General features: G+C 36.5%; 5 protein-coding genes across 11 annotated transcripts; 3 read left to right on the top strand and 2 right to left on the bottom strand.

Moving 5' to 3' along the window:
* Positions 1-123: 123 nt before the first annotated feature.
* On the top strand, positions 124-1,411 carry LOC125193317 ((+)-cis,trans-nepetalactol synthase NEPS2-like). The gene has a single exon (XM_048091084.1). The coding sequence runs from the start codon at positions 176-178 to the stop codon at positions 968-970; it is 795 nt and encodes a 264-aa protein (XP_047947041.1). The 5' UTR covers positions 124-175; the 3' UTR covers positions 971-1,411.
* Positions 1,412-2,671: 1,260 nt separating this feature from the next.
* LOC125191744 (zinc finger CCCH domain-containing protein 13-like) lies at positions 2,672-5,523 on the top strand. Of its 5 annotated transcripts, XM_048089153.1 has the most exons (12): positions 2,672-2,932; positions 3,291-3,447; positions 3,688-3,792; positions 3,869-3,896; positions 3,984-4,056; positions 4,152-4,187; positions 4,297-4,379; positions 4,464-4,535; positions 4,646-4,744; positions 4,858-4,940; positions 5,095-5,210; positions 5,291-5,523. In XM_048089153.1, exons 2-11 carry the CDS (start codon positions 3,387-3,389, stop codon positions 5,097-5,099), a joined length of 645 nt encoding a protein of 214 aa, XP_047945110.1. In that variant the 5' UTR covers positions 2,672-2,932; positions 3,291-3,386; the 3' UTR covers positions 5,100-5,210; positions 5,291-5,523. The 5 variants fall into 5 exon arrangements, with proteins under 5 accessions (XP_047945110.1, XP_047945108.1, XP_047945109.1 ...); XM_048089151.1 differs by lacking the exon at positions 3,291-3,447; XM_048089152.1 differs by lacking the exon at positions 3,291-3,447 and having other exon boundaries at positions 3,968-4,056.
* Positions 5,524-6,299: 776 nt separating this feature from the next.
* Positions 6,300-8,644, top strand: LOC125191745 (zinc finger CCCH domain-containing protein 40-like). Of its 3 annotated transcripts, none has more exons than XM_048089156.1 (9): positions 6,313-6,527; positions 6,808-7,151; positions 7,218-7,322; positions 7,397-7,418; positions 7,522-7,600; positions 7,695-7,849; positions 7,942-8,013; positions 8,080-8,223; positions 8,387-8,644. In XM_048089156.1, the coding sequence occupies exons 5-8, from the start codon at positions 7,583-7,585 to the stop codon at positions 8,180-8,182; spliced, it is 348 nt and encodes a 115-aa protein (XP_047945113.1). In that variant the 5' UTR covers positions 6,313-6,527; positions 6,808-7,151; positions 7,218-7,322; positions 7,397-7,418; positions 7,522-7,582; the 3' UTR covers positions 8,183-8,223; positions 8,387-8,644. The 3 variants fall into 3 exon arrangements, with proteins under 3 accessions (XP_047945114.1, XP_047945113.1, XP_047945112.1); XM_048089155.1 differs by having other exon boundaries at positions 7,516-7,600; XM_048089157.1 differs by having other exon boundaries at positions 6,300-6,527; positions 7,397-7,600; positions 8,340-8,644.
* Positions 8,645-10,214: 1,570 nt separating this feature from the next.
* Positions 10,215-17,054, bottom strand: LOC125191743 (putative disease resistance RPP13-like protein 3). The gene is made up of 4 exons (XM_048089149.1): positions 16,979-17,054; positions 13,992-14,760; positions 10,548-12,318; positions 10,215-10,422 (listed from the first exon to the last, which is right to left on the bottom strand). The coding sequence occupies exons 2-3, from the start codon at positions 14,746-14,748 to the stop codon at positions 11,153-11,155; spliced, it is 1,923 nt and encodes a 640-aa protein (XP_047945106.1). The 5' UTR covers positions 14,749-14,760; positions 16,979-17,054; the 3' UTR covers positions 10,215-10,422; positions 10,548-11,152.
* Positions 17,055-20,975: 3,921 nt separating this feature from the next.
* Positions 20,976-22,649, bottom strand: LOC125195621 (probable disease resistance protein At1g58602). Its single transcript, XM_048093754.1, has one exon. It carries the CDS (start codon positions 22,647-22,649, stop codon positions 20,976-20,978), a length of 1,674 nt encoding a protein of 557 aa, XP_047949711.1.
* Between the last annotated feature and the right edge of the window lie 4,372 nt (positions 22,650-27,021).

Below are 27,021 nucleotides of genomic sequence, written 5' to 3'. Positions count from 1 at the left end.
AAATGAAAGGGAACATCTTAAATGCGACGGAGGGAGTATATTTTTAAAGCACCACATACAAGAAAGCATATAATAATATTGTCTCCATGCTTTCTCTATATAGTCAAAGATATGAAACCTTTGGTTAAGAAAAATACACCAACTCAGATAAACTCTACAGTCTACACCAATAAATATGGCAATCAAGAAAAAGCTTCAAGGCAAAGTAGCAATTGTAACCGGCGGCGCCAGCGGCATCGGCGAGACCACTGCCCGCGCCCTGGCCGACCACGGCGCGCGCGCGGTGGTGATCGCCGATATCCAATCCGAAAAGGGCCGCGCTGTGGCCGAATCCATCGGCCTGCAGCGCTGCGCCTACGTCCAGTGCGACGTGGCGGACGAGGAACAAGTCGCGGCCATGGTCGAATGGACGGCGACGACGTACGGCGGCCTCGACGTGATGTTCAGCAACGCCGGCACCTTGGCCGGCTCCCCTCAGACCATCCTGGAGCTGGACTTTTCGGAATACGAGCGCGTGATGCGCGTGAACGCGCGTGGGATGGCGGTATGCGTGAAGCAGGCGGCGCGTAAGATGGTGGAGACGGGGACGAGGGGGGCCATCGTGTGCGCGGCGGGTGCGGCGGCGGAGAAGGCGACGGTGAGCGTGACGGACTTCGTGATGTCGAAGAGGGCGGTGCTGGGGCTGGTGCGGTGCGCGAGCTTGCAGCTCGGGAAGCACGGGATTCGGGTGAACAGCGTGTCGATGGGGGCGGTGCTCACGCCGCTAGCCGCGAGGCACGGGATTGAGACGCCCGCGGATGTGGAGGAGTATATCGGACGCTACACGAGCTTGAAAGGGGCGATGCTCACGGCCGAGAACGTGGCGGACGCGGTGGCGTTTCTGGCTTCGGATGAGGCGGCTTTTGTCACCGGAGTTGATTTGAAGGTGGATGGCGGGATGATTGCCATGCCATTTGACATGTCAAATTAATCAATGTTTGCACGAATGAATGTTTTAAATTTCAAATCCAATAAAATGTGTTCATTTTAGGCATGAATAATAAATAGTAAAATACTCTCTCTGTCTTTTATTTTGGTCCGTCTGCAAATAGGAGTCTGATACGGTCCTACAACCCTAGGCTACCAGGCCGACAGAGCCGAACGACGAAGCACCGAGGAAGACGAGGTTGAAGATTGCAAGCTGTTGAAATACATAAACATTAGCTAAGAAATACACAAAAATTACAACCTCCGTCCCACATTACGTGTTATATTTCCTTTTCCGCATTCGTTTTGTAAAAATGATGAGAGTTTCTCTCTTTCTTTGTGTATCAAACTGGTATACGATAAAGTAGTGGACTATTATTTGGGCTATCTTTTATTTGAGCCCAGAAGGAATTAATTGGGCTGAGCCCAATTACTTATCTCCTTACACCAGATGTTGCCACGTGCCTCCTCACTCGGATCAAGCTTCTGCACTGTTGGATGCAGGTTCTCTTGTTATGTGTGTGAGAGCCGCTTGGGCTTACTCACTGTTTATTTATGATACTCTCTCTCTTTCTCTCGAAGCTTTTGCTCTCTCTTCTGTTCTCCCTTCTTCTTCGATGAGTTCTCTGGTGTTTGTTTTTGGTGAGGATCTTCTCGGTATCTTTGATAGATTGATCTCCTGAGAGTGCTGTGAAAGCAATCCCTTCGATTGCTTGTGTTCTGGAGAAATCTAGGGTTTGGTGGAGATTGAGAGTTCTTCTTGAGAGTTGTTCGATAGAACTTGATTCGGTTGGTGGAGGCTTTCTGGTGGAGGTATTGGTGGTGCGAGGGTAAACTCAAGCCTATCCATCTGTGCTTCCTTGGATCTTGTTCTTGGCGAATCGATCTGTGTGGTTTGGCGGGCTCTGAGCCAGGCATTCTTCGATCTATTTGTTTCTGTTCGCTTCTTGTGTTAGTAGTTGTTTAGATCCGCAAGGATCTGGTCTTAGTTTTACTAACAATTTACTTGAGTGTGCAAGATTACTAAGGAGTGAAGATTACTCAAGAACTCTAGCTAGATCTATCTACTGTGTTGTAATAGTTGTGAGGGATTCTAGTGTAATTCTTTTGTACTTATCAGTCGCGTGGTTGGAATTTGACTGAGCTCCCATAATGAAGAACAAAGAGGTCTTGGTAATTAGTGAATCTGCACCTAATCTGATCCCTACAGAGTTTACAATTGACAAAAACCAATTTTCCTTTCTTGCAATTTCATCTTCAGCTCCAGAAATTTCCAATTTACCGCAATTTCCATCTCTCTGCTTTTTCCATCTTTTACTTTATTTTCTCGTTTATTAACTCACGAAACATTACTAAATATTTCATATTTATTAGAACAGAAAGAGTATTAGTTTTATAATAAAATATGAGTGAGACTGAGTTAGTGGATTATGAGATCCATTACAAAAAATGGTTAAAAAGTGAAATGTGACAAAATTTGCAGGATGAACCGAAATTGAAAAACGTGACAGATTTTCAGGGACGAAGGGAGTAGTATTTAAAAGTTATGTTTTTCAGAAATAATGAATTTGAGAGACATTACACTAATTTAGTAATCAAGTTAGAAGTGTATTCGCTGTTAAAAAGTTGATTCTTTTAAAGCTTTCAAAAAGTATTTATTAAATAAAATGAAGGAAAACAATTTGCCTCTTCGCTCGTTAAATAACAGAAAAAACGGTTTTGAAATTGAAATCCAATTGATCGCCATTTCATCAACTGCTCTGAAATTGAAATCCAATTGATCGCCATTTCATCAACTGATCTTGGCGGTGCAGTTAATCCGCATCGCCTTTCATCTTGAGCTCCCAATTTTGCGTGATTTTAGTTTAATCGGCGGAGCGATTTCAATTGAAGAAGAAAACGATGGCAGATCGGAGGGATGCGCACAAGACAAAGCAATCCGCCGAAATCCGCCGCTCTTCCACTGGTATTCATCATACATATCCAATTCTCGCCACTTAACTCTAAACGCCCAATTTATAATCGAGTTTTACATTGTATTCTGTTGCCAATTTATTTTTTCAGTTTCACAATCCCTAATATTTGTTTGATGTATAATTTGTTCTATTCTATCTAGTGTTGTTGATTGTTTTCAGATAATTCGAGTTAGTGTTTGTATAATTGTATTGGTGTATCTTTCTTGATATATTCCACTTTTCTGTGGAAGGAAATTAAATACAGATAGATGGCTATTGGTGAAATAATACCACAAATTTGATTAACTCAGGATATTAGTAGTTTATGCATTCTGTTCTGATGCTTGTCTTGATCTTTTGTCATCTCAGTGGGAATTAAAAATCTTCATCCAAGATACTGCTTTTGTCGTGTTTTTCTCGGCTTCTCTTGGTTAATCATCGTCCATCTTGAATCTGCTGTTATATATGAGGGCCCAAGAATATCCCGAATGCGTATTGTGCACTGTATATATTCTCGGAGAGAGTGGTAATTTCTTCAGTGGGAAGTGAAGAATCTGCATAGTTGATTTTATGTTTTTATCAGAGCGTAGCAGAGGATTTCTATGATTTGAGTTGCTTCAGTGATCGTTGAAGGTTTTATTTATGTTTACACCGAGAGCCTTTTATTTCTTTGGCTCATTTGATCGAGTGATGGTAAGCTTAAGTATCAATTGCTGGCTTGGGCAAATGATCGATATATGTTTTATGACATTTCTCAATATTTCAGGACGTCGAGAGGATGTTGACTTGCGAGAAAGGCTCAACAGGAACCGTTCTCCATCGCGTAAATCACCAGATAAAGGAAAGGGAAAAGCAAGACAAACTTCTTATGGTACGAGACACATCTTACCATTGTCTTCAAATGAGTTTTTTATTCTTTATTTTGTTTTTGTTTTTCTGTTTTGCAGGAGATGATAGCTCTCCTGGGAAAAGGATGTAGGTTTAGTAAACTTTTTTTTTTGCTTATATCCTATATTTACTCGCATGGTCTAGTGTTTGCCTCTTAGTTTTCTTTTGTTGCAGTGATAGAAATGTGAGTAAGAAAAGGCGTTTGGATGACCATGATGATTACTCCGGCAGGATGTCAGATGATAAGGTTTGATAGATAGTGGCCTTCCGATTTAGAACTTCTTTCATCTTCTGGTTGTCCCATTTTTGGCGTCTTCATCCGTTCTTTTGTTTTCTCTACAGATGAGAGGAACGCACTATGACAAACCAAAGTTCCAGGTTAGTTTATCTTTTACATCACTTCCCATTCATAAATTTTGGCATGAAAAAATCACCTCGAGTTTCTTTGATTTTATTGTTCTTAACTGTATATGTTTGCTCTCTGAAGCTGATTAAGGAAGCTGATTCGTTAACTTCTGAAGTTCATGAACTTAAGAGGAAACTTTCTAAAGAGAAAGAAGAGCGGGAAAGGTATCCTTACTACGCGACTTCTAGGTTCTTGTTCATTGCAGTCTGATAATTCGGTTAATCTTGAACTTTTAACCATTTCTCTAGGTTTACTACAAACGTCAAAAAGTTCATTGAAGCACATTACTCTCACTTGCAATTAGAGAACGAACTAAAGAGGTATGCATTTTGCTTGAGAATAATATTATTTCCTTGTGTCTTTAATGCCTTAGTTTCTCAGTCTATGGAATAAGTTCGTAACGACTCGCATGGTATTCGTGTCTCTCCAGATCACAGGATCAGATTAAGCATTTGGTTGCGCAGCTTGAAGCAGATATACTGACTCGCAGGGTATTTTCCTCGAGTGAAGAGGATGACGAACTGAAGAAGTATGCATTTTGCTTGACAATAATATTTCTTTCTCTTTGTTTTTATTGCCTTAGTTTTTCAGTCCATTGAATAAGTTTAGTAACGACTCGCATGGTATTTTGTGTCTTTGTAGATCACAGGGTGATGAGGGCGGACCAGATTCTTCCTCACGTAGGCTGAGGTCACGTGTCGAAGTTCATGGGAAATCACCTCAAGGTATTTATTCAAACTAATTGCGTAATTAAACCATCATTTGTTTACCATCCATCCCCTACTTTGGAATGTTTAGCCATTTTTGTTGTAATTAATCATATGGGCTAATGCAATTGATGAAGACGTCGAGGTTGCTGAAACAGATGAGTGGTTTCAGGTTAGTGTTGGTCGCTCATATGGAGCTGATGTCGTGGAAGATACATTGAAAACATCCCGCTTGCCATTTCCACCACCTCCTCCTCCTCCTCCTAACCCTCAGAAATCATATACACGGTATTTATATTCGAATTTGATGCTCATTTTTTTGAGGAATTTCTTCTTTTGATGAGACTGTGAACTTGACTTGTTTGCAGTACAAAGGCAACAATGGAGTAGACGACGAGATGGTTGAAGTCGATATCGTTTTATGTATCACAATTTCATGCATTAGTTACCAAATTTTGTAACATCTGGGGCTGTCACATTTTCTAGTTCTTGTGCAGAAATTAGGTCTGGTTGTTTTTCCATATACCCTTTTACTTGTTTCATGATCTTTGGAAACATAATGTCTACCTGGTATACACTTTTTCCAATATTCCCTATCTCAGATAGCCACTATTGATTTTTAGTTATAAACCACATAAAAGTTTTGATTTTCTAACAGCTCCAAGAAAGGCTAGTGTTGAGCTTAAGATCTCTAAATGCTCATTTTTTTTGAGGATTTTCTTCTTTTGATGAGGCTATAAACTCGACTTGTTTGCTCTACAAAGATTAAGAAAGAATGATCAGATGTTTTGTTTTTTTGTCAAAAGGAAAAACGACTCAACATAATTGGACCATCCAAAAAAGAATACCACTCAACTTAGCATGCAAAATTAGTTCTAAGATAAAGAATAAAGACAAACATACCTTACAATATACCTCTTTGTGGAAGATCTTCCAAGACGAATCCCGAATTCATTTCTTTCGGCATGTTGTCGAGAACTATGAAACATGGCATTCCTTCCATGTTTTGGTGAAACATCTGTCGAAGACTCCAGTTGTCCATTTTCTCCAGCAACGATCGAATCTCCGGCAGAATTGGCTCTTAATTGCTTTCATCATGAAGGGTTGAGCATGTCTTCTTTCACGATCAATTGATACATTTTCTAAAATAAATATTATTATATCTATTTATTTTTTACTTTATTCTCTATTTAATTCACGACCTTGTTATTCTACCCCTATAAAAACAAACATTTATTTTCTTATAGCATCATAACACTTTTAAATAGGAGTAGTATTTTATTTTAGTTTCTTCGCCTATAAAATATGGTATTTTTTCAAAAGCTTTCAAAGAGGGAAAAACGGTTTTGAATTTACAGTTAATCGCCATCGCCATTTTCCCCATTTCTTCTTCAGCTCCCAGTTTTGCCAAATTGTGGTTTCTGCGATTTAACACCGGTCAATTTCTACTTCAATTGGCGGAGGGAATTCAATTCAAGAGGAAAACGATGGCAGATAGGGATACGTACAAGACTAAGCTATGTGTATATTACCAGAGGGGCCGCTGCTTTTTCAACTCCTGTAAATTCGCCCATGGCTCCGCCGAGCTCCGCCGCCCGTCAATTGGTAATTATCATCGCTAATTGATCGATTCTTTATTATAGGATTCTCATATCCGAGTTTCACTTTGATTTCTGTTGTTTTTTTCCCCCCCAATTTCATGACCTTTAATTTTCTGTTTGATGTAAAATTCGATCTATTTTTCGATTGTTTGCAGGTTGTTTTTAGCTAATTTGAGTTATTGTGCTATTTCTTGAGTTTCCCCCCTTTTTGTAGAAAGAAATTAGGTATAAATTAGGGATTTCATGCTACTTCTGATGCTTGTCTTGATGTTTTGTGATCTCAGTTGGAATTGAAAATCTTCGTCCATCTTGAATCTGCTGTTGTGTATGAGGGATCAGAAAGATGCCTTTGGAATATTTGCAGTTTGTGGAGAATGTGATATTATCTTTGATGTGACCTCTATATGAATGAATGAATGTCGAGGGCGAATGCGTATTTTGCAATGTATGTATATTCTCGGGAGGGATCTGTAGCTTTCTTTGAAGAATGCAGTTATTAATTCCACACAGGCATGTGAAGAATCCGCGCCGTTGATATATATTGTTATCACAGCGTGACAGAGGATTTCTATACTTGACGGAACTAAAACTTATCGTTGTTATGTTACTCGTTTTGTTCTGGGGAATGGTAAGCTTAACTTACTATCAATTACTGGCTTGGGAGTATGTTTTATGACATTTCTCAATATTTCAGGAGATCGAGGTAGTGTTGAATTGGAAGAAAGGATCGACAGGAACCGTTCTCCATTGCGTAACTCACCAGATAGACGAGATGGCAAAGCAATACAAACGTCTCATGGTGCGAGACACATCTTACCATTGTTGAATCTTCAATTGAGTTTGTTTTTTAATTTTTGTTATTCTGTTTTGCAGGAGACAGCTCTCCTGAGAAAAGGTGTCGGTTCAGTAAACTTTTCTATGCTTTTATCCTATATTTACGTGGCTGGGACAATGGTCTAGTATTTGCCTCCTTTTACTTCTTTTTATCGCAGTGACAGAAATGTGCGGAAGAGAACACGTTGGGATGTCCGTGGTGATCAAACCAAAGATAAAGACAAAATGCAAATTGATGATCAGGTCTGATAGATGGTGGCCTTGCAATTAAGAACTTGTATCGTCTTCTGGTCATGCCATTGTTGGCGTCTTCATCGGTTTATTGTTTTCTCTACAGCTGAGAGAAGCATACGCTGAAATTAGCCGGCTGGAGGATGACAAACAACGGCTGCAGATGTACCTAGAGGACAAGGATAAGGAAACCGATTCATTAACTTCTGAAATTCATGAACTTGAGATGCAACTTTCTGAAGCGAAAGAAGAGGGGAAAAGGTATTGCTACTAAGCGACTTTCTGAAGGTTCTTGTCAATTGTAGTCTGATATTTCAGTTTTACAATACTCTTGGATTTATCTTTTTCTCTAGGTTTACGACAAAAGTAAAGAAGTTCATTGAAGCACATAACCGTCACTTGCGATTGCAGGACGAACTAAAGAGGTATGCATTTTGCTTGGTTGTTTTTATTGCCTTAGTTTCTCATTCAATAAGTTTGTGTCTTTGCAGATCAGAGGCTCGGCTTCAGAAGTTGGTTGAGCACCCTGATTTAGATGTCGGGGAAGGCAGTGAAGATGATGCCTCGAGTGATGATGAACTCTTCCTCACGTAGGCTGAGGTCACGTGTGGAAGTTCGGGACACATCACCTCAAGGTATTTATTTAAACTATTTGCGTATTTAAACTAGCATCGATTCATAGTTCCATCCCCTACTTTGGAATGTTTAGCCATTTTTTGTTTCGGTAGTTAATTTATTTCTCTCAATTCAGCAAGATTATCTGCTCCTGATGCTGATGGTCCTTGTTGTCATTTGCAGTACAAAGGCAACGATGAGAATGTGGACGTTGATGTTGAAGTCGATATCGTTTGATGTATCTCCATTCTATGCATTATACCAAATTTGGTAAGATCTGGGGCCGTCACGTTTTCAAGATCTTGTACAGTAATTAGGTTTGATTGCTTTTTCATTTTACCCTTTTATTATTTCATGATCTTTGGAAACATAATGTCTAGCTGGTATACACTGTAATATTCATTTTTGCTCTCTGCTTATATGGAAACTACATTAGATTTAGATCTATGTCCCTCAATGCTAAAAATAGTCCTCTTTTGCTACGACTATTTTTTAAAACTCATGTCGTCACCCCAAAGTCTATATTTAAGGGAGTAGATTTCAATTGTGATGCATTATCTAAAAGTGCACTGATATAGAACAATACAATCTGATTCATCACCAAACTACAGAAATTAAAGGTGACAAACAAGTGTAAAAATGAGCAAAGAAACTATGTTTTACCTCACCTAGTGCATGTGCATCACACTAAGCAAAAAACTGCTCCAACGACAGGGTCGTGAACACATTGGCCGTGGTTACTGGTGGTCCTACTTCCTAGGCTCGAGCTGGGCTTGAGACGGTTGACTCCTTGCTCATCGTGTTTAGGCTCGTATCAATAATCTGTTGTTTCAATAGGTGCGCCCGTATCATAGTTTGTTGGTGAAGACTATAAACAAAGTTAATTACATACATATAATCCCTCCGTCCCCCAATAAGTTAATTGTGACTCTTATTGTGAGACAGATGATGGAGTAATAACAGAGGGGGAAAGAGGTATCATAGTTTGTTGGTGAAGACTATAAACAAAGTTAATTGCAAACATACAATAACAAAGGGGGAAAAAGGTAAGAAGCAAAAGTATGCAATCCAAATGCCAATAAACAAAATACATCAACTTACATTGTCATGGACTGATTTCCACTTCCATTATAGTAGTATTGGAGATCAAGCTTGAATTTCTGGTCTTTGTTGCAATGCGTTTAGTTGTTACCATCTTTAACTTCCTCATCTCATCCATCGACCCAATCTCTTCCGGGAGGGTCTCGAGGCGTGGACAATTCTTGATTTCTAGTTCTTCTAGATGCGGCATACCTCTTTTTCCAACTGTAACATCTCTCAAATTCCACAACTCATTGATGAGCAGGATCCTGAGATGGGGAAATCCGAGCTCCTCGATCACCATTTGTCGACCAGTGTATGCATTCCGCAGTTTGAGACCTCTTAGTTCGGGCATTTTGTGTAATGTTGGCATGGGGTCTTCGTCAAGACAAGTATTTACCAAAACCAAGTAAAAAAGACTTTGAAGGGATTCAAGGGCACTTGGTAGTCTAGCTAGGCGTCCATCCAGTCGGAGTTTATAGAGACTTCTAGAACACCAATCTCGTCCAAACATGCCATGCTTCTGAAACGAAACCCTCTCAAGGTAAGACGCTCAAAGTTCTTCAACTTAGATGGAGATGGAAAGAGCTTGCTTACAACCGAGTTTTCATCAACTTCTTCAATGCCCAATTTATGGAGACGAGCCATCTCCTCCAAGCTCGAGACCTCATACGTGCAATCATAAATCGAGATAAAGGTTAGGGTCTCAAGATTATGTAGCGCATCTACCTTCAAAGGCTTCCGGTAAATCACATCAGACATGTAAAGATGACTAAGGCCACCCATTCCAATGAGAGTATCTGGCACCTCCACCATAAAGTTTAGCGCTATATCGAAAACCTCAAGCTTTTTCAAGCCCCCAAATGAGCGCGGGATCTCTTGTATGTAATTGTTTCTCAATCCCAAATACCTTAACTCAGCCAATACATCACACTATTCAAAGAACTGTAACGAGGACGGGGTCGTGAACACATTTGCAGTGGGTTTTTTCGAGCTTCTCGGGAAGTATGTGTAATTGGGAGTTGATGAATCTCTGGAGAATGATCAAGGGAGTGAATTGGGTAGTGATCTGTTGCACCGGCTTGGACTTCTTCGTAATGCTCTGCTGTATCCTCCATGCCATCATTCAATGGGGAACTCTGTATCAGAAGAGTATAAACAAAGTTAATCACAAACACACAATAACAAAGTTGGAAAAAGGAAAGAAGAAAAGTAGAGTATACACCATCCAAATGCCAATAAACAAAATACTACATCAACTTACAAAATTATGGGCTAATATCCACTTCTGTTATATTGGAGATCAAGCTTGAATATCTGATCTTTATTGCAATGTGTTTGGTTGTTACCATCTTAAACTTCCTCAGACAACTCATCCACTCGATTTGTTCTGGGAGGGTCTCCAGGAGTGGACAATTCTTGATCTCTAGTTGTCCCAGATTCTCCATGCCACCATCTTCAACACATATATCTCTCAAATTCCACAACTCATTGATCCGTAGGATTTCGAGATTGGGAAATCCGAACTTCTCAACCACCATTTTTCGACCATTGTATGCATTCCGCAGTTTGAGAACTCTTAGTTCGGGCATTTCCTGTAATACTGGCATGGGGTCTTCGTCAAGACTAGTGTTTACCAAAACCAAGTACCAAAGATTTCCAAGGGATTCAATTTTACTTGGTAGTCTAGCTAGGCGTCCATCCAGTCGGAGTTTACAGATATTATCTAGAACACCAATCTCGTCCAAACATGCCATGCTTCTGAAACGAAACCCTCTCAAGGTGAGACGCTTGAAGTACTTCAACTTAGCTAGTGACTGAAAGAGCTTGCTTACAACCGAGTTTTCATCAACTTCTTCAATGCCCAATTTACTGGAGACGAGTCATCTTCTCCAAGCTCGAGACCTCATATGTCCAATCATAAATCGAGATGTAGGTTAGGGTCTCGAGATTAAGTGGCGCATCTACTTTCAAAGGCTTTGGGTAAATCACATCAGACATATAAAGATGACAAAGGCTAGCCATTTCATTGATAATATCTGGCACCTCCACCATAAAGTTTAGAGCTATATCGAAAACCTCAAGCCTTTTCAAGCCGCCCAATGAGTATGGGATCTCTTGTATGTAATTGTTTCTCAATCCCAAATACCTTAACTCCATCAATGTGCCAATAGTTTCCGACAAAGTCTTCACTCCAAAATCTTCCATGTCAAGTATGCTGAGTATGTCAAAACTCTTCCAATAAGACGAGGTAGCATTGTCCAAGAAGTCCCCACCTCCGTGGAAGATGAGTGAAACAAGATTTTTTTCTTGATTCGTTGAGTGATTGAACTTGTCTCTGCCACAATGGATAATACGATGACGAGGACTCTGAGAGGGCCGATCATTTCCATCATTCCTTATTATCTCCAACCCCAATTTCTCCTGTGCTATTTTGATGGATAGCATGTGTAGTAAAAGATTGGTGCGACACCTTTTTACTTCATAGTATCGGAAATCGTGCACAACTTCAATAATGGATTCACTGACTAAATAGTCTATATGAAATCGTGATATGTTTATTACTTCTCCATCTTCCGAAGTTCTTCGAGTATTTGTTCCAGTTATAGTCCAAATATGATCCAACTTTTCTTCTCTCATTATTGCATTTTCCTTAAAAAAGGACATATGCAAGAAACATGACTGACGTATTTCATCCAATTCATGATACATCGGCTCCAATGACTTCAATGATTCACTCAAATCAATTGAATCAAAAAGTTCTTCCCATTCAATACCTGAAAGTCTCTGTTCTGCTTTCTGCCTTCCAACATTTATTATAGCCATCGGCAAACCCCCACATTTTTTCAACATCTCTTTGGCCTTCCACTCCAACTCCTTTGAGAATTTGTTCTCACAACTTGTAAATTTATCAATTGTTTTTGAAAACAATTTCCAGCTCTTTTCAGAATCCAAAGCTTTCATCTCGTGAGTATAAAAGATGTCTTCAGCTGGAAGCTCTTGCTGACAGGTGATCAACATTCTACATCCATGACCTGATTATATACCATGTTAAAAACTTGACGCAATGAAAAGATAAAACTCATAAGGCTGCTGAACTATTTGTATACTCCCTGCGTCCCGCCCCATGTGATTGGTTTCTTTTCGGCACGAGATTTAAGAAAATAATATGTATATTGAAATAAGTGGAAGTACGAGAAAGAATAAACTAAAAGAGAGTGGAGTAGAAGATTTAATAAAATTAGAGTGATTAGATGTTTTTTTAGCTCAATACTTGTAGTAGGAAGATCGGAAAGGAAAAATCAATTACTCACAGTGGAACGAAGTGAATATGTTCGTTAATGCTCCACTAACAATATTTCAATAGCTTTTTTTATTGATCTCTCTTATATTTTAATCCCTCCGTCCCGACTTAATTGTCACTCTTTTCGATTTCGGTCTGGCCCAACTTAATTATCACACTTCATTTTTACCATAAATGATAAGTAGGTCCCACATCCTACTAACTCACTTCACACACATTTTATTATAAAACCAATATAAAAAAGTGGGTCCTACATTCCACTAACTTTTCCAACCAACTTTTTTTTACATTTCTTAAAACCCGTGCCCACTCCAAGAGTGACAATTTGAGAAGTGAGACGAACGGGGGGTGAAGTTTGAGACAAATGCAATAGAACAAACAAAGCCGGTGAACTACATGAAGACTCCTCAACCACGTCGTCAGACTCGTCCGCCAAAGAGATTCCAAGATTTCGCCTCTCACTAGCTAGCTAGTTTATTTTTGTATAGAAAGTAGTCATTTTATTTCCTCATTTTATGTTTTACTTATTTTATAAACAATAAAGTCGAGCTTATCTATAAGCTTCTTTCCAGGTTTTCTTTATTGATTCTTTCCTCGTATAAGAAAGTCGAATCAATCCTGGGGTCCTAGATTATAAATAGGTGACTTTTCCCTAGAGAAATAACAAATCTACTTTAGAATTTTCGCTATACTCTCTCAAATCATAATTCTATCGTCTTGTTCGACGGGTTTCCCAATTGTAACGGACGTTGCGATTGTCGAGCGACTCTCGCCGCCGATGAAACCCCTGATAAGGGATTCCCTTATCACAGTCTTTAAATTTTTATTATTTTAACAATAAAAAAGATAAAGAAATAAAGACAAACATGCACTACTGTTCAAGACCTATTAAGAAGAATAAAAATTACTCCCATCATCCCACTCAAGATGTCCACATTCTTGAATGAAACGGGATTTTAGGAGGATTTGTTAGATGAAGTAATAGAAACAAAAAAGTACTCCCTCCGTTCCTGAAAATTTGTCACCTATTTCCTTTTTCGTCCGTCACTAAAAATTTGTAACCTTTCACTTTTACCATTTTTAGTAGTGGACCCTACATTCCACTAACTCATTTACACTCACATTTTTATTGTAAAACTAGTATGAGTATATAAAAGTAAGACCCACATACCACTAACTTTTCTACCCACTTTCTATTATATTTCTTAAAACTCGTGCTGGGTCTTATGGTGACGAATTAATAGGGACGGAGAGAGTAGTTAAATATTTTAATGAGGAGAGAGAGATTTATTTTTAAATATGTAAAGTAGACATCTTGAGTGGACAAACTAAAAAGAAAAGGTGAACATCTTAAACGGGACGGAGGGAGTATCTTTCTAAGATAAACAAAACGGAAGTAGATACCTGTTGGAAGATCTATATAGAAGGATAACAAAAGCAATTCTCTCGGCATGTTGTCGAGAACTATGAAATATGGCATTCCTTCCATGTGTTGGCAAAGCATCTGTCGAAGACTGCGGTTGTCCATTTCCTCGAGCAACAACGAATCTCCATCAAGTTCCACCAACATCTGCTTTACCAGTTCCACAAGCACCTCATGTATGCTTATGTTAGGTGACATGCTTATCCATGCACGGCGGTGCTTGAATTTTTCAACGATGGCCGTGTGGTTGTATACTCTTCTGGCAAGAGTCGTCTTTCCCACACCAATCATGCCTTTGATACACAAAGTCATGTAATGCTGCAACTCCTCGTTAAGAATCACTTTGCCAATAAGCTGTTGCACGTCTTTCTCCAAGCCCACCACCACACCTTCGTCTTCTCCAACACTGCTCACACCTTTACCAACTACAAACCTCTCCATGTGGCGTCTTGTCCGCGTCAGGATGCATAGGAAAGGAAATATAACATTGTAGAATTTGTCCTCATGAATGTGTATTGTGAGGTCTGCTGAATATTGAGCTATCTCAGCAAAGTCAGCTAGCAAATAATTTAGCATGCTCCTCTTTCTCGAATCTTTCCTTCTCCAGAAATCCAGCATCTCTCTCAGCTCATCTATCACCTCTTTCAGCAATTCCTCAGTATTGGTATCCATATCTAGCGGCTCAACCAGAACAGATTCGAGTTTCTGTAACGCCCCTGAGATGATGGCCTCTGACATGTTATGGCCAAACTGCAAGTATCAATAGTGAAAACGAATTAAGGTAGAATTCTTAATAAGGTGTCTATACCATGACACAATGGTGGATCCAGAACCCGGAAATTTTGATAATAAGAAGAGATATAAATTGATACTAAAATAAAGAATTGTTCTCAATGGACCTCTTGTTTTAGTAGTGCGTATAGGCTAAGATCCTTTGGGCCTATTTTATTGAAATTAGTAGGGCTCTTAGAACTATAATGTTGGATAACTTATTTAATTAAATACGTTGGAGTGATTATAGAATAAATAATTACATTTATAGTTTCCATGGTCCATTATATTAACAACAATTACTTTCTGTTCTTTTTCCTTTTACTGATTGATATATTAGTATGAGTTTTTTTTTTTTAAAATATTTAAATATGGGTTTTTAAAAATAATACTCTCTTGGTCCAAACTTAGTTGGGATGTTCTTTTTAGAGCGAAGATTAAAAAAATGTATTAAATGTAATAAATTAAGATCAAAATAATATAGAAGAGAAAAGTAAGAGAAATAAGAGAGAGTAAAGTAGAAAAGTAAATAAAAAACAAATGATTAGATATTTGTTTTCATAAAGAAAAATAATAACTCAACTAAGTTGGTACATCCGGAAAGGCATATTACTAAGCTAAGTTGGGACGGATGGAATATGTCTATAATTTTATTTCAACAATTTAAAATCTTGATGAGCTACTTAGAATTGTAATATGTTTTAAATGTTTAATTTATAAATAATTTTTTATTTGTATTCAATTTCAACGAGTTTGTCACAATTTACCATTTCGGTCCGTTCCTGAAAGTTTGTCACACTTCACTTTCTACCATTTTTGGTAGTGGACCCCATATTCCACTAACTCATTCTTACTCACATTTTATTATACAACTAATACTTTAAAAGTAGGACCCACATTCCACCAACTTTTTTATTTCACTTTCCATTATATTTCTTAAAATCCGTGTCGAGTCAAAGTGTGATAATATTTGAGGGACGAAAGGTAGTATAAAAAGACTCCAAGTTAATCCACTAACGAACTGATTAACTTTTGTCCTTGTTTGATCATTTTAATTTTCAAATAGCCAATAATATACTCCCTCCGTCGCATTGAAGATGACCCACTTTCCTTTTTAGTTTGTCCCAACTAAGATGATCCATTACTTAAAATGGAAACACCTTTATCTCTACTTTATTCTCTGTCTCTTATTTTACTCTCTCCTTTCAACACACAAAATAAAGTTGCATAAAATCCCGTGCCACCCAAGAAAGGGTCATCTTCCTTGGGACGGAGGGAGTAGTATTCTATCAATCTATCATATCACTAAATTAAACATCTCTTCAAAATAAAAATAAAAATATTCTCCAGGCAAAATGGATAGCGAAAATTAAATATTGTGTACCAACTTAGTTTGAATAAGTAATTTAACCTTATTTTACTTTGGAACACTTGGGTACGAACTATGAAAACTGGCTGATTTATAGGATAAATACTACTCCCATCTGTCCCTCCCTCGAGAATATGCACTTTGAGTTGGGCATGAATTTTAATGCACAATTGGTAAAGTAAGAGAGAGGTAGAAAGAAAAAGTAATAAAAGTATTGTTAGTGGAGAATGAGTCCCACCACATTAGAGAGAAAAAAATTTCCAAAATTTAAAAGTGCATATTCTTGTGAGACGGACTAAAAAGGAAAGAGTGCATATTCTTGTGGGACGGAGGGAGTAGCATAATACTACTCTGAAATTTGCTCATTTCTTTTGTTGTTTTAATCTTTTACGATTTATTAACTTTAGAACAGCAAAATGATATGATAGTAGATTAACTCTGTAAAGCACAAGATAAACTCTAATTAAGAAAATATACATTAACAAAGAATCAAAACTAGTCTTCAAAAGTTAAAACCATTTTTTAAGCTTGTTGAGGTGCTCAAGTTCTAGACATGTGGATTTTAGACATTTTAGTACATTTAGAATACTTCAAAATAAATTCTAAATGTACTAAAATCCACATAACATCGTAATCATTCAGATCAATATTAACACTCTAATTAAGATTTCTATGCTATTGGACTCTAACTTGAAGGATTCAGATAAACTAGAAACTTTTACATTTGATTTGGATTGCATAAATTTTACTCTAAGCCAATGATTTCAAAATCCATTTAAAATCAACATAATCATGTGAATTTGAAAGTATTCAAAGAAAAGAAAATACCTTTTTGCAATTATATCTTCTTAAGTTTGCCGGTGTGGATTTGATTTTCCGGTTCAACTCTTCTCCTTAGCGCCAGCAAGTGTTTTTGAACGATAGAGAGAGGAAATGATTCTGAACAACAAATTCAAAGACTTAATGTGGTCAAATTGATTAGAAATTAAATGGAAAATAATAATAATAATAATAAGCCATGTGAAAGGAAGCAAGTAGATGCAGTCACATGCTATGGCGTAAATGAGGCTGCTATGTAAAGATTAATTAATAAATTGACTTTCATAAGATTAGTTAATATTATACTACTACCTTTTATTCAAATCCAACAAGTTACACAATTAATTAGGATAAAATAAATAAAAATATTAGGAGTAGCTGGTTTCTAACCGAATCAGCCAGCTATTGCTATTATTAATATTATCACTAATTCATAGACTCAAATTGAATGGCAATAAATTAATTAAATGGAAAAATAAAATATGATTAATAGCTTATGTGAAGAGAAGCAAGTGGATGCAGTCACATAAATCAACAAGTTGCATAATTAATTAGGATAAAATAGATTAAAAAAAATAGATAGTTTCTGACAGATGCAGCCAGCAGCTATTAGTTACTCCCTCCATCCAAGACTAAGAGTCACTTTTTGTCATAAAAGTCCATCTCAGTTTAAGAGTCATTTTTAGAATTTTCTATATTTGGTCATACAATTTTACCCCATTCTTCATCAAAATTACATCAAAATGCCATTATTTACATTAAAATAAACCAAAACAAAAATCAAAAGTCAAAAGGGACCCATCTTCAAGCATATCTATCATCTCACTTCATTTATTTCACACTCCACCATCTCACTTCATTTATCACACACTTCAACTCTTTCTTAAAACACGAGCCATAACAATAAGTGACTCCTAATCCGGGACAGAGGGAGTATAAGTTAATCCATTGTACTAAATCATTTTACTAATTTCGACAGCACAATATATATAATCGAAAGTCAAACTGTCGACCGTAATTTAAGATCACTGTCACACTTAATCCTCAGCGCAATTATATACTAATCCAGCATAATTATAATTATCCTTGAGTTATTATAATGATGAGAAAAATTATACTAAATGAATAAACTCTTCAAAATTGGGATTGATTTCCCAATTTTCTCATTCCATTCAACCAATCACACCACAATAATTCAGCTGATGATCTCAATTGCACATCCAAAACCAAATAAAAGTAAAAAAAAATTATATATGTGAAGAAAAACTTAAACCTCAATTCTCAACAACTAATTACTAATTTAATCGTTCATAGTAAATAAGAGGCAGCTATAGAGTGGAATTGAAAAGAAAAATTAAAAATAGCAAAAAATGAAAACAAAATCGAGGAATTTGAAAACGAACCAGGCGTAGGAGTAAATTTGAAATCTCGACGGTGAAGAAAGCCCCAACTCGGTTGATTAACTCAAGAAAATCTTCCTTGGAATTTTCAGCATCGGAATTTTTGCAGAAACAATGTAAGAATAGAACTGAATTGGGGAAACTGAAGCTCAAGCTCTTGACAGCAGACAGAAGGATTTCGAATTTTGAAATGAATTAGTAATACTATATGACTTTTTTGAAACGATTTAATAAATACAATAATTATAGTAATATATATTGAATAAATTAAATATGATCATTTTTTTATCTTTACCAAAACATCAAAATTAAAGCTTGATTTTTTCATTTTCTCTATAACTTTAAATAAACGATAAAAATAATAAATTAAACTTTAATTTTTATACATTATACTCTATAAAATAAAAATATTAATAATATTTTTGAATGTATTTGAGTCGAACTAAATTTATTAAACAAAATAAAGTATACACTATGAATGAAGATGGTGCTCATGTAAGCTATTTATTATGAACTTGTTTTTCAAAAAATGAATGTTTTAAACCAAATTCAATATTTTAGTAATATGTTTAGCACTAAATTTATCTTTACTCTTAACAATATGATTCAGATCCAGAATCATAAAATCACGATCTTTATAGTTTCACTTGAAAATAAATCCTAAACATACTAAAATCCAAATAACATCATAATAATCATTCAACTATGGATAAATTAAACAATAGAAAAAATTATCACAATAATCTTTTGTCTATACTGAATAAGATTAATTACTATGCTGTTCAGGTTAGTAAATCTTCTTCACTCATTTCACCCTAGCTTTTTGTAAAAGCTCTAACTCGACAGCACACAATTTTTAGTGTGTGCATTTAGATTTAGATAAATTGGAAACATTTTGCCTCTAATTAGGATTCAAAAATATATTACAACAAAGAGGAAAATCCTTTTTGTAATTATATCTTCTTTTGTTTGCCGGTGTGGATTCGATTTTCCGATTCAACTCCGACGACTGTGATATCTTTCAGAGTTGGAAGTGATTATGAACAACAAATTCATAGATTTAATATGGTCAAATTGATTGGGAATTAAAAATTAAAACAATATAATTAGTGTAGCTGGTTTAGAGAGTTATGCGAATATAAACCGTGTGAAAGAAGCAAGTAACTAATATCAAATTTGTTTGTTAAAAAAATTAATACAAAGACGTAAATTTATCAGTTTTCTTATGTTGTTAAACTTATGTCTTTGTATTGATATTTAAATTTGCATGTTGTATTAATATATTTATATTTTGTGTTGATAATATTAATACACTGAATTAAAAGGTATTAAGTTATTACTGTAAATTAGTGAGCAATAAGCGCAAACCCAATCACATATTCATAATTAAATAGGATAAATAGATAAAAAAAATTAGGTGGTTGCTAATCCCCGTTAATAAATCATTTCACTAATTTGATAACTCAGTTTAATTAAAAGTCAAATTAAAAATAAATTGGCGAAGTGAGCTTATTGGAACAACAATACCAAAAGTGATTTGCAACTGTTCGATGAAATGCCACATGAGATTACACAAAAGAAATAAAAACTCAATTATCTACACCAAGTGAAGAACCAAGGAAAGAGGAAAAAATCGACCGACGAGCCTTGACTGAATCGACTAATTCATTAAATTCGCATTTATAGTTCACGTGCTTTTGTCTATAACGAACTTGAGCTACGTGGAATTTCGTTATTCGAAAGAATGAAACTACTATCTTGAATAATCTTTGAAATAGTTTTCATGCTTCTTTCTTCTAATCTGAAGCCAAGTTTGGTTGATCAATCCATGTTTCTTGCGTTGATGTTCCGTTTCTAAAGCTATATATTTTGATGAGCGTTTCGTCGAACATCTGGACTGCATCTTAGTTGGCTGAGAAGAGCTAACCATCTGTTGTGATGAGATGTGGAATATGATAAATATCGTAATTAATGACAAGTTAGGATGCCCTTATAATGCTAACATTTTTCTTAAAATTGCTAACTTTCTAACTATCAACGCAGTGTATTAAAAATGTGAACACGATCATATTAAAATGTCAACACAAAATTGCTAACTTTCTAACTCATTAACGTAGTGTATTATAAATCTCAACATGGTCATATTAAAATGTCAACACGATCACATTAAAATGTCAACACAAAATTACTAACTTTCTAACTCATCAACGCAGTGTATTATAAATGTCAACACAGAACCCTCCTATTCTAACCGACCAAATCCAAATGGTTGATTGTTCCCAGGCAAAACAAAATCATGCACATGTTCTGGACCCTTTGCGGTTCCGTCTCTCCCTTCACATTTCGAAAAGAACCATAAAAGAAAACCCGAAATTGAGCTATAATTCCCGCTCAACTCAATTCCATTAAATATATAAAACTTGATACTCCATAATTCTCTGAGCTATGCTTTCTTCAGTTATATCATATGCTGTCTCAAGAGGTGCACCTGTATCATAGTTTATTGGTAAAGAATATAAAGAAAGTTAATTGCAAAAACACAATAGCTAATGGGGATAAAGGGAAAGAAGAAAAGTATAGCAAACAAAACATATCAACTTACAAAATTATGGACTAATATCAACTTCCAGTATATTGGAGATCAAGCGCGAATTTCTTATCTTTGTTGCAATGTGTTTGGTTGTTACCATACTGAACTTCTTCAGAAACCTCATCCAACAAATCCATTTTGGGAGATTATCCAAGTGTGGACAATTCTTGATTTCTAGTTGTTGGAGAAATGACATTCCATCGCCTTCAACTCGAACATCTCTCAAATTCCACAACTCGTTGATGCGTAGGATTCTGAGAGATTTAAGGCTACTTTCGGCAATCACCATTTGTCGACCAGTGTATGCATTCCGCAGTTTGATGACTTTCAGTCGTCTCATTTTCTGTAACACCTGCATGGGGTCTTCATCCAGACAAGTATTTACCAAGACAAAGTAAGAAATCCATCGATGGGATCCAATGGCACTTGGTAGCCTAGCCAGTCGTCCATCCAATCGGAGTTTATAGAGACTATCTAGAACACCAATCTCGTCCAAACATGGCATGCTTCTGAAACGAAATCCTCGCAAGTTAAAGGTTCTAAATCTCTTTAACATAGCCAGTGATGCAAAGAGCTTGCTTGTATGCGAGTTTTCATCAATTTCATCAATGCCCAATTTAACGAGACTTGTCATCTTCTCCGAGGTCAAGACCTCATATGTCCAATCGTAAATCGAGATGTAGGTTAGGGTCTCGAGATTCTGTAGTGCATCTACCTTCAAAGGCTTCCGGGGAATCACGTCAGACATGTATAGAAAACGAAGGCTACCCATTTCATGGATAATATCCGGCACATTCACCATAAAGTTTAGAGCTATATCGAGAACCTCAAGCTTTTTCAAGCCCTCCAACGAGTGTGGGATCTCTTGTATGTAATTGTTTCTCAATCCCAAATACCTTAGCTCAATTAATGTGCCGATAGATTCTGATAATGTCTTCACCCCAAAATCTTCCAAGTCGAGTAAACTAAGTAGTTCAAAACTCCTCCAATAAGACGGGCTAGCATCTTCCAAATATCCCCCACCTCCATGGAAGATGAGAGAAATAAGATTTTTGTCTTGATTCGTGGAGTAGCTAAACTTGCCTCTGCCACAATGGATAACACGATGACGAGGACTCTGAGAGGGTCGATCATTTCCATCATTCCTCAATATCTCAAATCCCAATTCCTTTTCTGCTATTTTGATGGATAACATGTGTAGCAAAGGATTGATGTGTAACCTTTTTACTTCAAAGTTGAATTGGAAATCGTGCACGACTTCAATAATGGATTCTTTGACTAAATTGTATGCACGTGTTAGCATGACTTCAATAATAGATCTTTGTATGTTTATAGTCCATATCTGCTCCAACTTTTCTTGCCTCATTATTGCATTTTCCTTAAAAAATGACATATACAAGAAACATGCCTTGAGTTCTTCATCCAATCCATCATACATCGGCTCCAATAACTTCAAAGTTTCACTTAAATCAATTGAATCAAAAAGTTCTTCCCATTTAGTCCCTGAAAGTATCTGCTTTGCTTTCTGCCTACCAACATCTACTATAGCTAGCGGCAAACCCCCACATTTTTTCAACATCTCTTTGCCCTTCCTCTCCATGTCCTTCGAGAATTTGTTCTCATTACCTGTAAATGTATCTATTGTTTTCAAAAGCAATTTCCAGCTCTTTTCTGAATCCAAAGTTTTCATCTTGTGAGTATAATAGATGCCATCTGTAATCTGATAGCGACTGGTGATCAACAATCTACTTCCTTCTCCTGATTACATATACCATGTTAACAATTTGAGAAAGTCATTATACATTATGGAAATTGAAGGATGTCCACAAACTTAATTTATATAAATTGTGGCCAAATACCAAAGATAGCAACATTTAGTTTTGTGTTCATCCGCCTTCACTTTGTGTTTAACTTCACTTCTTTTGTCATCATTCTTTAATTTATTTTTAACTAAGTTCATTGATAGGCTAGTTTTCGTCACTTGAATTTAATCACTTTTTGCACTCATTAGTTGAATATCTGTATGAGAAGATGCTATTTTGGCAAGGAATTGAGCTTATGGTTCGGAGGCATTGTAGAAAGGCAATTGTAGTGGAGTGATGCAAAAAGGAGACAAAAGTGCAAGAATTTGAAGAAAATCGGAAGAATGGCAAACTGTCCGAGCTGTTGGACTGGCCAGTTTGAACCCGACGGAAAAACTGCATAAGCCACTTGAGCACAATTACAAGACCGCTTCCTTGTGCGACACGTGCCCACCTCCGTCCAAGGCATGAGAAAAAGGAATTATCTTTTGTTAAATGAAAGATATGTAAAAAAAATACTTAACTTCGCTTGCGACCAACTACCAAGACATTCCCACCATCTTCATTGCAAAAATACTCTCTTCATTGCTGAACAACCACCATCTTTTACTGTAGTTTATTAGTAGTGGTTAAATGCTCTAGTTCTTATGTAGCACTTGTTTTGGTTATACTTTTGCCAACATCTTAACTCCATAGTTAAGAGTGTTGGCCTTATTTTGCTGCATATTGAAGTAGTAGTTATTGCTCTAAGTTCTTGTGTATTTATTGCTCTTGTTGTTAAGTTGTGTTGGCTTATTGCATTAAATTTTCGATTGTTATAATTTAGTTGTTAGCTTGAATTTATATTTACTTCTAAGTTTTATTTTAGTTTGTGTTCAAGTGTTTTGAAGAAAAAGAAAGCATCAAAAAAATATTTTAGGTTTAGTTCTTGTTTGAATATATAGGTTTTAGCTTGTTGTTTAGCTCTAGGGTTTGTTACTTTCTTGCTAGTTAAAAATCCTTTCAAGCTTATAAATCAGTTTCTCTAAGCTCATTTCCAACCTTGTGTTTGAATTTTGTGGAAGAAAATGGAAGGAAAAAATATGTATGCAAGATTGTCAGTTGATTTCGTGATTTTTGCCGTCTAGTCGGGTCCGATTTGCATGGTTCATGTTGGTCCCGTTTTTCAGCATTTCTTTCACCATGTTTAAGTGTTCTTAAGCTTCTTTATCTTCTTCAATGAGCCTTTAATTTTCAGCTTTTAATTTGATGTTTTCTATGCATGTTTTGGAGGTTTAATGAATGATTTTGTGTTTTCAAGGTTTGGGTAATTGTGTGGCAGCCATTTTTCTTTTCCTTCCTCATTTCTTGCATGTGATGGGAGTGGAACTAGGGAATTAGGATCACCTTTTAGAAGTCAAGTTCTTTAACCATTAGTTGGAGTGTTTTGTCCATTGGTTTTGCACATTGGACAATAGGGGTTAGGGGACACAAAATACAACACCTTTTCATATCTAGTTTCTCTCTATTTTCTCATTAATTAGGATCTAATTTAGTACACTCTTCACCACTTCACATGCCACTTTAGCCTCCAGTTCAGTTTGAGCTTTTAGATAGACTTTTAGACCACCTTTTGGGAGGTCATTTTCCTAGTTTTTATAGCATTTCTAGCTTTTCAGTTTTATGCTTTCTTAGCTTTTAACTTAATTCCTTTTGCTTTTGAACTTAGTAACACTCATGCAAGTTGCTGCTCTGTTTTATTTTCGAAGAGTTCTTATTTTCGCCAAGTATAAAAAATATTCTCGCATGTGTTTGAGTTGCCCAGTTTGTCAAACTGCCAGCCTTCTAGTTTATCTGCTTTCTTCTAATTGCATTTTATTTGTGCTTTTAGTTCCCACAGTAATTAATTCTCGTTTATATTTCGTATTTCACTTTTCTCCCCCATTAAGTTAGAGCGTGGCAGCATCGCCAAAACTATTAAGTATGGAAATGCATAACTAATGCTACCGTTCCTCGTGGGTTCAACACCCTAACAAACCATATGCTAATTAATACTCCCTTCGTCCCGCTTTAGCAGTCTCATTGACTTTTCTGCCATCTTTTTGTAAAGATTATAAAAAATAGTTAAAGTGGAGAAATGGTAAAGTAAGAGAGACAATAATGTAGATAAGACTCTTCTCTATATTATTCTCTCTCTTAATTTACCATTTCTCCTCTTTAACTATTTTTTTTTATCATTTTTACCAAAAGATGACAGAAAAGTCAATGGGACTGCTAAAGCGGGACGGAGGGAGTAGTATTTTAGAAAGTGGGAACTTATAAATCTTGTTGAATAGGAAGGGACACGTGCAAACGACACGCATGCAAAACTCCGACCTCTCATTCATCAACATAGTTAGGATGATGACAAGTTAAGCATGAACATATACTTTGTAAGATCTATTGATCCTATACAACTGGATGAACATATTTTATACTCCCTTCGTCCCAAGGACCCCTTCCTTGAGTGGCACGAGATTTTATGCAATTTTATTTTGTGTGTTGGGTGAAGAGAGTAAGGTAAGAGAGAGTGAATAAATTAGAAATAAAGGTATTTCCATTTTAAGTAATGAGTCATCTTAGTTGGGACAAACTAAAAAGGAAAGTGAGTCATTTTCAATGTGACGGAGGGAGTACAAGTTAATCAACTTAAGTAATTGTATGATAAGATAGAAGGTCCTATAATTGAGAAACAGATGATACGCTCGGATTTTGCACTGTTTTAAGGCTTTTATTTGGTCTGTTTTTAATGTCAAAGTCACAATTCATGTCCACATTTTGCATATTTTCTCTATTTTGGTATTTTGACGTGTTTTGTGAGATTTGTGAATATTTGAGCCTAAAAAGACATAATAAAGTCGAAGTTGGAAATCTGGAACGTTCACGAAGTCCAGCGGCCCGCTGCAACATGTGTAGCGACCGCTGGAGCCTAGCGACTACAGCACCAGTAGCGGCCCGCTCCGGAGAAAGTTGTGCTGAAATCAAGAAGACGCCCAACGACCGCTACAAGAGCTTCCGAAGCTACCGGTTTATTTACAGTGACCGCTGCAACAAAGTGTAGCGACCACTGTCCAAGAGTCTGAGGCTATGGACCATTATGCAGCAACCGTTGCCGAGGTGCAGCGGCCCGCTGCGAAAATGCGGCGCACAGATTTGACCTACTTTATCCCCAAGATTTACCAAACTTAGCCATCTTTTACCTTATTCTCATAGAACTCGATTTTTCCACTATAAATATCCCCTCAAACATCTTCATTTAGATCTTCTTTTTGCCTCATAATTCTAGAGCATAAATTTGAGAGTTTTCTTCATTGTGCAAGAGGGTGAAGAAGGAATCAAGAGAAGATAAGGCTACAATGATTCAACCTTTGGGTTTTATTGCTTTAGTTCTTATGTTTACTTTGTTTTTCCTTTATTCTATGTTTTTATCTTATTCAATTATGTGTAACTAAACTCATAGGATTCTAGGGATGTGTTAGTAACGACTTTGGTTATACAATTCCGTTTTCTATTTAATATCCGTTTTGTTTTTACTTCGTTTCTTCCCTAAGTTGTTCCGTAAATGTAGAGAGAATAAAGTAGGAACTGAATAAAGTAAGAGAGGGTAAAGTAAGAAATAGAAAAAAGTTACTATATATGGCAATAACTCAACTATGAGGGAGTAGGAAATAAATAAAACCCAAAACATAATTTTCTTAGCCTGTGAGTCTTGTCTTTCGTAACTGCATCACATAGTCAATAGTCTTGACGCAAAATTGTATTGAAAAAGATTGAAGTTAGATGTTTACAACAATAGAGGTCACTTTAGTCATATCACCTCACTTAACCACAAAGCCTACATGACAACAATAAGAAAAGACCTTTCGAATATTTGATCTATTGTCACAATGTAGTAGAGGAGATGTGAGACCTAAGCAAACATATGGTAAACTATTCACTTTTGTTTGATTTGAGAGTACTGTTTTTATACATACACATTTGAGAGTGAAATATGCATACACATCTTGAGAGAAGCATGAATCCAAGGTGATGTACGAGTTAGTAGTAAAAGTGCATTCGACAGCTTCACTTGATAGAATTTGTATTTGATATGCTCTTCTATTCCATACTTTTTGAAACAATAATGATGTCTAAGTCAATTTGAATCCAAGCTTTCTTTTAGTTCTTTTCTTCATTGCTTGAGGACTAGCAATTATTTAAGTTTGGGGGAATTGACATACTTGGATTTTGCATGGTTTTAGA

Source organism: Salvia hispanica, chromosome 6, assembly GCF_023119035.1.
Source record: "Salvia hispanica cultivar TCC Black 2014 chromosome 6, UniMelb_Shisp_WGS_1.0, whole genome shotgun sequence".
NCBI classification, from domain to species: domain Eukaryota; kingdom Viridiplantae; phylum Streptophyta; class Magnoliopsida; order Lamiales; family Lamiaceae; genus Salvia; species Salvia hispanica.
The sequence above is the reverse complement of the archived record's forward strand: the minus strand, read 5'-3'. Positions and strand labels throughout refer to the sequence as shown.